Source organism: Tenebrio molitor, chromosome 5, assembly GCF_963966145.1.
Source record: "Tenebrio molitor chromosome 5, icTenMoli1.1, whole genome shotgun sequence".
In the NCBI taxonomy this organism is placed as follows: domain Eukaryota; kingdom Metazoa; phylum Arthropoda; class Insecta; order Coleoptera; family Tenebrionidae; genus Tenebrio; species Tenebrio molitor.
This window is the reverse complement of record NC_091050.1, coordinates 3,854,331-3,867,350: the sequence shown is the minus strand read 5'-3', so window position 1 is coordinate 3,867,350 and position 13,020 is coordinate 3,854,331. Positions and strand designations below refer to the sequence as shown.

General features: G+C 31.9%; 7 protein-coding genes across 7 annotated transcripts; 3 read left to right on the top strand and 4 right to left on the bottom strand.

The window, feature by feature from the left end:
• Positions 1-44: 44 nt before the first annotated feature.
• shv (DnaJ homolog shv) lies at positions 45-1,591 on the bottom strand. Its single transcript, XM_069046537.1, has 3 exons — positions 665-1,591; positions 401-611; positions 45-325 (listed from the first exon to the last, which is right to left on the bottom strand). The coding sequence occupies exons 1-3, from the start codon at positions 1,460-1,462 to the stop codon at positions 261-263; spliced, it is 1,074 nt and encodes a 357-aa protein (XP_068902638.1). The 5' UTR covers positions 1,463-1,591; the 3' UTR covers positions 45-260.
• A 252-nt stretch (positions 1,592-1,843) lies between these two features.
• Positions 1,844-3,403, top strand: LOC138130145 (zinc finger protein 665-like). The gene is made up of 2 exons (XM_069046535.1): positions 1,844-2,863; positions 2,918-3,403. Exons 1-2 carry the CDS (start codon positions 2,056-2,058, stop codon positions 3,199-3,201), a joined length of 1,092 nt encoding a protein of 363 aa, XP_068902636.1. The 5' UTR covers positions 1,844-2,055; the 3' UTR covers positions 3,202-3,403.
• LOC138130154 (thialysine N-epsilon-acetyltransferase) lies at positions 3,350-4,321 on the bottom strand. Its single transcript, XM_069046548.1, has 2 exons — positions 4,180-4,321; positions 3,350-4,033 (listed from the first exon to the last, which is right to left on the bottom strand). The coding sequence occupies exons 1-2, from the start codon at positions 4,258-4,260 to the stop codon at positions 3,611-3,613; spliced, it is 504 nt and encodes a 167-aa protein (XP_068902649.1). The 5' UTR covers positions 4,261-4,321; the 3' UTR covers positions 3,350-3,610.
• A 426-nt stretch (positions 4,322-4,747) lies between these two features.
• Positions 4,748-6,699, top strand: ScsbetaA (Succinyl-coenzyme A synthetase beta subunit, ADP-forming). Its single transcript, XM_069046533.1, has 5 exons — positions 4,748-4,890; positions 5,096-5,364; positions 5,419-5,581; positions 5,632-5,896; positions 5,951-6,699. Exons 1-5 carry the CDS (start codon positions 4,828-4,830, stop codon positions 6,538-6,540), a joined length of 1,350 nt encoding a protein of 449 aa, XP_068902634.1. The 5' UTR covers positions 4,748-4,827; the 3' UTR covers positions 6,541-6,699.
• LOC138130153 (calcium load-activated calcium channel) lies at positions 6,696-7,558 on the bottom strand. Its single transcript, XM_069046547.1, has 3 exons — positions 7,260-7,558; positions 7,033-7,207; positions 6,696-6,975 (listed from the first exon to the last, which is right to left on the bottom strand). Exons 1-3 carry the CDS (start codon positions 7,396-7,398, stop codon positions 6,738-6,740), a joined length of 552 nt encoding a protein of 183 aa, XP_068902648.1. The 5' UTR covers positions 7,399-7,558; the 3' UTR covers positions 6,696-6,737.
• A 2,250-nt stretch (positions 7,559-9,808) lies between these two features.
• On the top strand, positions 9,809-11,421 carry LOC138131865 (reticulocalbin-2). Its single transcript, XM_069049119.1, has 4 exons — positions 9,809-10,301; positions 10,350-10,494; positions 10,672-10,994; positions 11,044-11,421. The coding sequence occupies exons 1-4, from the start codon at positions 9,946-9,948 to the stop codon at positions 11,213-11,215; spliced, it is 996 nt and encodes a 331-aa protein (XP_068905220.1). The 5' UTR covers positions 9,809-9,945; the 3' UTR covers positions 11,216-11,421.
• A 48-nt stretch (positions 11,422-11,469) lies between these two features.
• On the bottom strand, positions 11,470-12,491 carry Prx6a (Peroxiredoxin 6a). Its single transcript, XM_069049123.1, has 4 exons — positions 12,279-12,491; positions 11,855-12,229; positions 11,733-11,805; positions 11,470-11,679 (listed from the first exon to the last, which is right to left on the bottom strand). The coding sequence occupies exons 1-4, from the start codon at positions 12,362-12,364 to the stop codon at positions 11,554-11,556; spliced, it is 660 nt and encodes a 219-aa protein (XP_068905224.1). The 5' UTR covers positions 12,365-12,491; the 3' UTR covers positions 11,470-11,553.
• Positions 12,492-13,020: the final 529 nt, after the last annotated feature.

Sequence of the window (13,020 nt, the reverse complement as noted above, 5' to 3'; positions counted from 1 at the left end):
AGCATGTCTTAACAACATTTATAGAGGAATAAAACGTCAACAAATGGTAAATACAATACAATATATTACAAAATTGTCCTATACAATTCACAAGTAACTCAAGGGGAAATTATAGGTTTGTAGAAAAAAGGTTCTAGAATAGGCAAGGTTTTGTACACCTTCAACAAAGAGGTAATAAATTATATCATAAACACACTCAAGCACACTTCACATATGTCTTTATAATTTTTATATACAAAAAATACTATTTCCTTCATAAATTAAAATCCTCGTAATCCATTGTAAACTTTGTTGTTTGAGCTTTGATTTAAAATTTTCTTGATAGCTAAAACAATAACATAAATTAAAAGTAAATAAAAATTTATAAAACAGCGCAAGTTTATTATTTATTATAAAGTACCTTCTTTATCATCATCAGAGAGTTCTTGCTTAGGAAACTCAACATCAAAAGTAATGTACAAAGTTCCATGTAGATTATTATTGTCATAATTAGGCATGCCTTCCCCTTTTTTTCGTATCCTAGCATTAGGCCAAGTAATTTTATCTCTACTTATTGAGACCATATGTCCATCTAGATGTTGAAGTTCCATTGTAAATCCTACTAAAGCATCCTACAAATAAAAATATTAATATGTACAACTATATTTTGAACAAGAAAGTATACTTGTAAACTTATTGTGATATTTGTATAAAGATCATCTCCTCTCCTCTCAAAAACAGGATGTGGCTGTGTCTTAATTTTAAGTAACAAGTCACCAGGATCTCCATCAAGGTGAGGTTCACCTTCTGCTGTAAATTTAGTTTCTTGTCCATCAGTCATCCCTGGTTCAACTTCCATCTCCAGAATACGTTCTTCATTAACTAATTTAACATTTGGACATTCATCACAAACTGTCTGTTGCATCATCTGGAACCTTCCAGGACCTAAATTTCTTGTGATCATTTCTTGTCTACAATTGCATTTTCTTGTCCCTTTGGCTGCTTTCATGACAGGCTTGTTTCTAGTAATTTCAATAAATGTGCCTGTATATAAGTCTTCTAATGTTACTGCAACATCCATTATCACATCTGCTCCCCTTGGTGTCTCATGTTTTTGTTCGTTGCCACCAAAGTGGAATCCAAAATCACCAAAAAAACTAGCAAATGGATCCATGCCACTATCCATCATACCATCCCTTTGAAGACAATCTTCTCCACATCGGTCATATTTCTTGCGTTTTTCATCATCTGATAAGACTTCATAAGCTGCACCTAAATCTTGGAATTTTTGTGAAGCTTCAGGATCATCTTTATTCTTGTCTGGATGAAGTTCTTTGGCTAGTCGACGATATGCTTTTTTAATATCATGTAAACTTGCTGATTTTGATACTCCTAATATTTTGTAAAAGTCTCTGCCCGCTAAAACTGATGTTAACGAAACAAATAACAATGAAACTAAAATGAACCAACAGTTCATTTTCATTTTTACTTAAACAACACTTCACATATTATAAAGAATGATTAATCACAAGTATTTTACTGTTTATACGAAATCGGATTAAAAAACCACCACCGTCTCAAACATGTGGATTGCTCTGATTGGTCGCATCTAGAGAATCGGTAATTGTAAAATATGAATGTAGACAACCAACATTACAAATACCTAAATATTGGATAGCCTACATAAAGAAGAGTTGGATAGATCTGGTGTCCTAACAAATTTTAACAATATTTTTAATAAAGTACCTACACTTTACTTTAAAGAAGTATATCATTATAAAAGCATTGTCGTACTTATTTTATTTTTTATGCACCCAAGATAATTGTTTTTATTTATCAATCTCGACCCAAGTTATATGACATTTGTCAATTTCCTGTCTATGACTTAACCTAAAGTCAGATCCTAAAGTGTTTTAAATTAACACGTTGGGAATGTAATGTGATTGAACATCATTAGAACAGTGAACAATTTACAATTACAGTTTTTTTAATGTGTTTTATGTATGTATAAGCAATAAAAATTTAGTTGGCCGACTACACGAACTGTTTTAAAAAAAAGTTGTGAACATTTTTGAAATGGCTCTTTTACTTTGTACTTTATGCGACCAAGCAGTAGAAACTGTACAATTTGATTTACGAAAATCCTTTACTTCCTATACAAAAACTTCTCTTTTAACATTACTTCAGAGTTGTGTTGAAGAAGAATTGTTAATTACTAATTATTCAATTTGTAACACCTGTTACATGTTATTTAATGAATTAGACAGTGTTAATCTTAGAGCAAAAACAATAGAAGGCAAACTCAAAGATTATGTATATAAGCACTCTGGCGATACTAAAACGCTCAAGAATGAAATTATAGAAGAAGAAGATGAAAATAACATTGAAGTGTGTTCAAAGAAAATTTATTGCAAGAATTTTAAAAATCCCATCAAAAATTGTCAGTCAGAACTACATGATTTAGACACAAGCTTTGATTTTGATGAAGTTAATTCAATATCTGAAATAAATCCTTCACTACAAGACATCACTTTATTAAATAATGGAATAGAGCCCACCGAAAAAAATTACTTAAAAACGGAAAATGAACCAATTGTGAAAAAAAGTGAAATAAGAGAGGGAAATACCAGTGTATTAAAGCCATATAAATGTCACCAATGTTTAAAGACATGGAGAACATCAGCAGAGCTTAAAAATCACTTGTCATCTCATAGTAAGGAACGACCATATGTATGTGAAATTTGTGGGCAAGCATATAAAAGGCAACAGGCATTAAAAATTCATGTAGGCATGCACAAAGGAATTAATCCTTTTACATGTATCTATTGCAACAAGTCTTTCACACAGAAAGGTGCTTTAGTAAGGCACATACCAATACATACAGGTATAATATGTACCTACATTAAAAGTAATAAATTTAATAATGAAAACATTTTAGGTGAATTACCATTTCAGTGTGATTTATGTGGAAAACGATTTGTTCATCATACTTCCTTTAATATGCATAGACTGAGTCATACAGGTCAAAAATCTTATAAGTGTGATATTTGTGGATTATTGTTAATGTCAGGATCTCATCTTAAAAGGCATATAAGAGTTCATACCGGTGAAAAGAAGTTTAGTTGTAACACTTGTGGAAAAAAATTTGCAGAAAAGTATAATTTAGCTGTACATGAAAAGTTGCATTTAGGGGTTACTAAGAAAAAAAGTATCAGTAAGTAATATTTAGTAATTGAATAAGAAAATGTAAGAGGCTTTAGAACACCATTTGATAAATTAAGTATTAAACAGTTACACTTACCTGATTACTAATAGGTAATAATACTCTTTTTGTTAATTTATGCAAAGAAATAGGTAATATACTTGACAATTACTTTTTTAAGTATTTTTATTTTAAAATAGACAAAATACATATTTATTTACATGTTGTGTATTTTTTATACTTAGGTATCAAATTTATGATTTTATGCAATAATCAAATCAAGCTGGAAAAACATTTTTTGTATCAAAATATGGACATTCAATGGGAAATAAATACATGAACTACTCAAATCAACATGTTAATTAAAACTGAATAAATCTTGACATATTTCATTAATAACTCTAAACAAACACCTTGTTTAAAGCATCTTTATTCAAACATCTTGTTTAAAGCATCTTCATTAAGTCTGAATAGTTGCCACTTTTCTGAAGTTGTCAAATTCTCAGCTCCTAGGCTTTTATAAAAATCCCCTGCAGGATTCCATGATAAAACATGAAAATCCATTCTTTTACTGGGCAATTCATGAGCAATTTTTGCTACAGCCATAAATAATTGTTTGCCTACTCCAATTTTTCGGTAAGCAGGTTGAATGTATAAATCTTCAAGAAAAATAGACTTTCCCAACCAAGTAGAATATGATATATAATATAGTGCATATCCCATTATATGACCATCTGATAATTCTGCTACAAGGCAAGTGAAAGCAGGATTCTCAGTTTTAAAACCATCTTCAACTAATACAGATGCGTCAATTTTTACTTGTTTTTCAAGTTTTTCAAACTCTGCTAGATCCTGAAAAAATAAACAGCACACCATTTTTGTCATTTTTTACAACCTTGCTTCAACAATTATTAAAAATTTGTTGGCTATCTTGAATTATGATAATGTACAGCAGCTGAATACTTCATTTTTACACCTTACTTTTTATAATAAATTACCTTAATTAATTTGTATACCTGTACCATGTCTTCTTTTTTGGCTTTTCTTATTGTAACATTAACTTCTGAACACTTTAGCATTTTTAGAGGTAATGGTATCCAATTGTGTTAATTATGGGGTTAACGTGACGTCTTAAAGTATATCAAAAAACTTTAACTGATAAGATATGCTAACTGTGCAAGACTGATTTAAATAACCATCAGGTTCAAGTTACACCAGTATCACAAAGTATATACACACAACTGAGACAATGAAATACAGTATTTTTTTAGTCAATTTTTTTTTCATTTAGATTACAGTATCGCTCTTTAAACACAAATAATTCCTGGTGGTTTATTAACATATCAACAAAACGACATGACTATTTACAAATGTTCCAATGCAAATAAAAACAAATATTTATTAACAACCAGTCTCAACTAGCACTTGAGCAAAGGTCATACATGTTAATTTTTTGATCTTTGAACAATTTAGAATCTAGAGCCAATTGAGTTTTTACGATCAAATTCTACAAAGGTTAATAGCACGCTGTACGTCAATAAGAGACAATTGACATTACGTGAGTATGCCAAAACAGCAGAAGGAAAAACACTAAATATTGTCAACTGAAAAATACGCCCTACTTCCCAATTTTATAACATTTAACAATGGCTACAATGCTGCGAAGTGTTATTTTGGCCGAAAATGTTCTCTTGAAAAATGGAACAAAGGTAAGTGCAGTGTTTTTTAGAAATTATTGGTTATATAAAGTAGTATTACTTGTAAAATATTATTTGATGGAAGTGTGTGGCCTTGAACATTTGGTCTATTTATTTTTAGCTATTAGTGTCAGCCCTGCTAGCGCAATTATTTATAAACTTACATATGACTCTTATGTAAGAACTAAAATGTTCTTATGAGAAACTACAATTGTAGATCCTGGGATCAATAACTCCAAGTTGGCAGCCTCAGAAACAGCAGAGGAGAAATTTGAATGTTCATGAACATATAAGTTACACTCTTCTTCGTGATGCTGGGATTCAAGTTCCAAAGTTTGGTGTTGCTAAAACAAAGCAAGAAGCCAAAAAAATTGCTGAAGAATTGGCAACCAAAGACATAGTACTTAAAGCACAAGTTTTAGCTGGAGGCCGGGGCAAAGGTCATTTTAAAAATGGACTTAAAGGAGGTGTCAGGATGGTTTACTCGTGAGCATTTAAATATGTTGTTGAAGATTATGTTAACTATTATAATAATTATAGACCTGAAGAAGCTGAAGATATTTCAGGTCAAATGCTTGGTCAGTACTTAGTTACTAAACAAACTGGTGAAAAAGGACGTATTTGTAATTTAGTTATGGTTGCTGAAAGGAAATTTCCTAGGAAAGAATTTTATTTTGCCATTATGATGGAACGTGCTTTTGCTGTATGTTAAGCACATATATGTTTTTAATAACATTATAACAATTTTTCCAGGGTCCAGTAATTATTGCATCATCACAAGGAGGTGTGAATATTGAAGAAGTTGCTGCTGAAAATCCAGATGCAATTTTATATGAGCCAATTGACATTAGTAAAGGCTTGAGTAAGGAACAAGCAGAAACTGTTGCTGTTAAAGTTGGCTTAAGCTCTCAAAAAGAGAAAACTGGACAAATGCTCTTGAAAATGTATGATTTATTTTGCAAGAAAGATGCACTGCTTATAGAGATTAATCCTTATGCTGAAGATGCAGGTGAAACCTGTAAGTTATCCTGGTGCAACTGTAATGAAATGTTTTGACATTTTATCATTTAAGATTTCTCTCTTGATGCTAAGTTCCGTTTTGATGACAATGCAGCATTTAGACAAAAAGAATTATTTGCTCTGCGAGACTGGACACAAGAAGATGAAAAAGAAGTAGCTGCAGCAAAATTTGATCTAAACTACATAGCTTTAGATGGTAACATTGGTTGTCTTGTTAATGGTGCTGGCTTAGCTATGGCTACCATGGACATTATTTCTCTTCATGGTGGATCCCCAGCTAATTTTCTTGATGTAGGAGGTGGAGCTACAGCACAAGCTGTTAAGGAAGCTTTTAAAATTATCACAGCTGATCCTAAAGTTCATGCTATTCTTGTGAACATTTTTGGTGGAATCATGAGATGTGATGTAATTGCAGAAGGTATTATTGCAGCTGCAAAAGAATTGAGTCTAAAAATGCCAATTGTGTGTCGTTTGCAAGGCACTAACGTTGATGACGCCAAAGTTTTAATAGCCAGCTCAGGATTGAAGATCTTACCTGTTGATAATCTTGATGAAGCTGCCCGTTTAGCAGTTAAATTATCTAACATTGTTAGTTTGGCTCGTGATGCCAAGTTAGATATTAACTTTGAAATTCCATTGTAAATGTGTACTACCTTGTAAATTAAAAATGTAACCCATCAAGTATGTTAAATGCACATTATAATTTTTACAATGTGAAATTATTAATTGTGCAGTTTTTCTGTTTATTGTTGTAATTATTATTTATTTACATGTTAAGAATAAATTATTCCATTAAATAAATTTTTAATATTTATTTGTTGACAATAGTAAGTATCTAATTACTTAAATTGTCCAGGTGAGGGGCCAAATATGCTATTGCCTTGTTTTGAAGCTGCTCTAGAGGGTGCAAAACCTAATAGTTTTTGAATATTTTGCCTTATAGACATTGTACATAATATATACAGAAATATAAAAGAACAATCATAATAATCATCACCAGGTAAATTTCTGTGACTTAAACCTTGTATCCAAGTCAATGGCAAAAAAGGCAAACGTGCAACAACTCTTCCATCAAAACTACAAAATATAAATATCTATAGTTTTGTTCTGTAACAACATGTTGCAAAGACTTACATACTGTTGAACATACTAAGTAAAGCTGTAAAAGCAAAACCTATAGCAAACATGGATTTCATTTTGACCAAAGAAAGGTCTCTATTATTGTTTTTCAAACGCTCCTCTTCCCTTTCAATTTTCTTCTTGTGTTGTTTGTCTAATGAATCTCCATGAGCTTCCTTACGTTTTTCAACTATAAATTGATAAAACACAGTATAGATATGATTTAAATATTAAAACCATACGTCTTTTGCTTTGTTTCTCTACTTCTGTCTTCAATTTTTGATATTTCTCAGTGCGATAAACCATTAACCATGTCAAGCCTTCTCCCAAAAGTGCGGTGCAAATTGAAATAAAAACAATAAGTAACGTGTCTGCCCACATTTTTTTTTTTTATCAAGAATTGTAATTTTATTATTTCGGCAACACAATTAAAAAATCATAAATTAGAAATTCGTGAAGATCACCAACTTGACAGTCTTTACCACGTCTTGACACTGTTGCCACATTTTCATCTACAGTGACAATGTATCAGAATTCGACCGACTAATTTTCCGGGCAGTTCTATGATCAAAAATAAGCATAAAAATGCTTAGTTTAGATAATCTGATAATCGACTAAAAAGATCTACCGGTTCTATCAGCAACAAAAAGAATCAGGTGGAATTTTTTAATGAAACGTATTTACAAAAATAGGTAAAAAGGAGCTACAGTGGTTGCAAAAAAAAAAACGGGAAAAGAAAAAATTGTTATGACATGTTTGACAATTGTCAAAAAAGAGTAACTGTTCTGTGATGTCACGTCTCAACGGAATTTCCACACAGTTCGATTAATTTCTCTGCGTTACTTAAGCTTGTTACAAAATGAGTTTGCATAAAACATAAGACATAACGCATAACCATAAGACATAAAAACCGATTCATATTCACATAGACGTCGTATAATGTTTATGGTCAACCAATCAGGAATCATATAAATTTTTTAGGTTGTGCTCTCGTGTCAAAAATGGATTACTCCCTAGGATTTAGGGATATTCGTCATTAGGTTGCCATAAATTTGGTTAGGTTGGAGGCTATGTGGTTTCTAGTGACAAACAAAAGATATCCCAAAAATGTACTATGGCGGACAATAAATTTAGGCCGGCAAATTTCTGACATTTCAAAAAAGTCAATGCAAGCGACCATTTATTGTCATTATGACTGATGTGTCAGTTTGTCAAACTGAAGGTTTTCAAGCTGTTTGGCGTTTCCTTTCGTCTTTTTCGTAACTTACAGATCATGACGCACTAGCATAACTGATTTGTAGTAGCACTTCTCTCTGGTGCTCGCTTCTTTTCTCAATTTTAATTTTGATTATCGCTGTCACGATGACAAGAATGACAAAAATCGAAAATGGGGTTAGTTGAACATAATGCCAGCTTCACATTTTGATGTCAACTCAATGACAGGCCGGCCTAAATTTATTGTCCGCCATAGTACGTAATTACGTAAATGTATGTAATGGCCGGCAATAAAAACTAGTCATCACTTTTCTGTCACGTCAAAATCCATATGTGTACTTAATGCTTTAATGACACTGAAAGCGTACTTTTTACTTTGGGAGAATTCCAAATACAAGTTATGCTAGTGCGTCATGATCTGTAAGTTACGAAAAAGGCGAAGGGAACGCCAAACAGCTTGAAAACCTTCAGTTTGGCAAACTGACACATCAGTCATAATGACAATAAAGGGTCGCTTGCATTGACTTTTTTGAAATGTCAGAAATTTGCCGGCCTAAATTTATTGTCCGCCATAGTACATAAGAATCCAACCTTATGGTTATGCTTTATGCTTGATATAATTGATTTCATATAAATGTTCATCAAGTGAGCTGTGCATTTGTAAAAGCACCTTTAATTTAGTTACATTACAAAAGTCACATTTATGAAGGTCATGTCTAATAAATCTTTACTTGGTAAAAATACAAAGACAAAAACAAATAAGAATTACTTTAATTCAATCAGTAAAAAGACGTAACATTGCTTTTGAAATCAGCAATGTTAAAATGGGCAAAAACTAAAAAATTAATCAAATCGGGTTCGCGCAGAGCAAGCAACTGAAAGCTTTAGCTTTACTACCAACTGAAAATCAGATTTTCATGGCTTGCTTAGATGCACATTTATATGAAATTGAGTATATGCTCATTGTGTAACATTACATACGATACGGCCTGAAATTTTACGTTTTGTCGTTATTCTTTATGTGTTACGCCTTACGATTTATGTAAACTGATTGTGTAACAAGCTTTACTGTCAACAACTGTTGAAGTTATATATGATATTTGTTATACGGGTGACTTTTAATGACTGAGTTAAATTTAGTGGGTTGGCACTCCGGAATAATTGTAAAAGTATACAAACAAAAAACGGTAGAAGAAGTGAAGAAGACTGGAGAACGGTAGATGAAATTTCAAAACGGTAGAATAGAAAATATGAATAGAAATACCGCTTTAGCCGTGGAGGGAGAAAAGACTGGAGATGGCATTTCCTATGCTTCCCATGTTAAAAATCCGAACCCTCTAAAAGCACGTGCAACAACCTTTTATGACCCAGTCCACAATGTGCTAGATAAAGAAGCACAATGCGCCTGGAAGGAAGGCGAAGGAAGCTATTGGCCTAGCGTCTATATTCAGAAACCTTTTATGACTCTGTAGTTTTCGCGGGCCGGTACACTTATTTGAATTTATATAGTGCCATCTCCAGTCTTTTCTCCCTCCACGGCTTTAGCGGTAGATCTGGCAACATTGCTTCACGGATTTGGCTTGTCAATTTTATTCTGTGATCTGTGATTTTGACAGACAGCTGATTTATAAACAATGGTGTTATGACATTTACTGAATAGTAAATGGTGTTTATTTTGCTAAACTTCTTTCACTAACACCAATATTAAGAAGTATGATGTGTATCAATTTTGCAGTTGTACTGCTAGTATGTGCATTAGCCTTAAATTTGATACAATTTAGTGATGCTGGTGTCATGCACAGTCATTCAAATGATGTGCATAAAGAACGAGAATCAGACGGGGCGTATAGCCCTAGAGATCACTCACATTTTTCTGATAGTGGTGAACATCATAATGAATTTGACCATGAAGTTATTTTAGGCAGTCATAAAGAAGCAGAAGAATATGACCATCTGTCACCAGATGAAGCAAAAAGGCGTTTAAGAATTTTATTAAAGAAAATGGATTTAAATGATGATCAACAAGTAGATAAAAAGGAGCTAAAAACATGGATTTTACGTTCTTTTAAGTATGTGAATAGCTTTTTAAAATCACTTAATTTATAATTATTTTTAAGAATGTTATCAGAAGAAGAAGCAAATGAACGTCTAGAAGATGCAGATGAAGATAACAATGGACTTGTTACTTGGCAAGAATACTTATCTGATGCTTATGGGATGGACAATGAAGAAAATCTATCAATTGGAGATGAAAATGATCAAGTATGTAAATATTTTAAGTAAAAATTTGTTTATCTAAGCTTAATAGTAGATAGGCAATACACCTTAATTATATCATAATTTCATATTATGAATCAATGGGTTATCCAATTTTCTTATCTTTTATTATAATATGACACATTATGATATTTATAAACTGATGGTGATAAATTTTGGTAGTTAATAAGAGATGATAAGGAAATGTGGAAAGCTGCAGATATAAATAATGATGGAGTACTAGATTCAAAAGAATGGAATGCATTTTCTCATCCAGAAGAACACCCTTCCATGCTTCCCATTATATTGGAACAGACTCTTCGAGAAAAAGATAAGGATGGAGATAGGTTTATTAGTTTCCAAGAATTTGTAGGTGATAGAGCTGAAGAACATGATAAAGATTGGCTTCAAGTTGAAAAAGATAAATTTGATAGTGATTTAGATAAAGATGGTGATGGCAAGCTTTCCAGTAATGAAATTTTATCATGGGTTGTTCCTAGTAATGAGTGAGTTGCTACAATAGTTGTTTCATTTTTTTTTAAATTCAATTCACAGGGAAATTGCAGAAGAAGAGGTTCAACATTTATTTGCATCTAGTGATGATGATCATGATGAACTACTGAGTTTTGATGAAGTCTTAGAACATCATGATACATTTGTTGGAAGTGAAGCAACAGATTATGGTGATCATTTGCATAATATCCAACACTTTGAAGATGAATTGTGATACCTTGCCAACTTTATTGTCATATGTATTAGAGTAATTTTGGAATGTATTTGTTTTGGAATCTCATCAGTTTTTATAGTGAATTTTATTTATTTGTAAAATTTTCGAAATTTTGCACCAAAAATATTTATTTTAAAACTGGTCTACTGTATAATATGTAATTATGTGCCATAAATAAACTAAGTTGGAGTCTTTTATTTAAAAAATACTTGATTTTATAAAATGAGTTACTTCCTAAATTAAACTAACACAACTTCATGAAACTGACTATATTTAAAAATAACAAATAGGTAAAAAAATATTTTGCCATTTCTACATTATACATTTGGTTTAATAATTTAAGGATGAGGAGTCTTCCTTATATAATTTTTACCTGATGGTAATGCAACAATAGTTAATAGTGGGAATAAGGTTTTTACTTCTTCATCAGATACTGAAGGTTGTACCATCACATGTTCTTGAGGCTTTAAAATTGTAGTGTGGATTATAATTTTAATTAGTAACATATAATACTCACCTTCCAGTCTACTGGAGTTGCAACTTTATGTTTATCAGTTAACTGAAGTGAATCAATAACTCTCAAAATTTCACTACAAAAGTTAAAAATCAATTTAAAGAAAATAAAAATAAAAAAATCACCTAAAGTTCCTCCCTGTTGTAGCTGGATATAAAATTGATAGTCTCATTCTCTTCCTGGGATCAATAATAAACACTGCCCTAGCAGTTAAGGGAATACCATCAGCATCTCTTTCATCAGGATCAATCATTTGCAAAGAAGTTGAAAGTTTGCGATCTTCATCAGCTATAATAGGGTATGGAAAACCTTCAGTAGAACATCCTGCATATACTTTAATATCATTCAACCATTTTCTGTGTGTCTCAACTGGATCACATGATAAGGCAATTACTTTAACACCACGTTTTTCAAATTCTGACTGCAATTGTACAACTCTCGCTAATTCAGTGGTACAAACGGGTGTAAAGTCAGCAGGATGTGAAAATAGCACACCCCATCTATAAAACTAAATTGAGAAAACATTTAAAAAATTAAATTACACGTTACAAATCGCCAAGCCAGTCATGGAAATTGATTTTTCCAATAGTTGTTTCTGCTTCAAAGTTGGGAAAAATGTCACCCAAATTTACCATTTTCACAATAAATATTTTTGAAATGTATGTTTTTCAACCGCGATCAGTAAAATTTAGATTTTTTTTTTATTTGGAGGTTATTCGGAATTTAAACCGGCAAAGCACGTTCACAACAAGATAACAAATGAAAATAGTGGTTGGCAAAAGGTTGGCAACAGTTGGTCGGTTGGTCCAGTTGGCTTGGCACGTGGTTTGGTATTTGGTTGGTCTCTCTCTACTGGAGCAATTACTGTTTGAGTTGGCAGCAATAAAACTCTGGTAAATTTTTTGTGACCCTGTTGGCTAAATTTGTCAAAAAATGAAGGTTTTTTTTTAAAACAAACAAGTTAAAGCGAGGAAAAGGTATTTATCAATAAAAGATTACAAAAACCAAGATGTTGAAATTTGAAATGTATGTCAGCTGTCAATAATGACAATGAAACAAACGGGTGATCAAGAAGGACTGTTTAAGTTGGCAGTACAATTGAGAAAATTTTTTAATTCGGTTATTTATAACACTGCAACCGGATATGTTTTGTTGGTTTATTTTACAAATATCTGATGTAGGTATAGCATTAACAACGACAAGCCATCAACAACCGAAAGTTACTCCTGTTATACGATTTAAAATACAATTCAGTGTTACCAACTTAAACAGTCCTTCTTGATCACCCCGT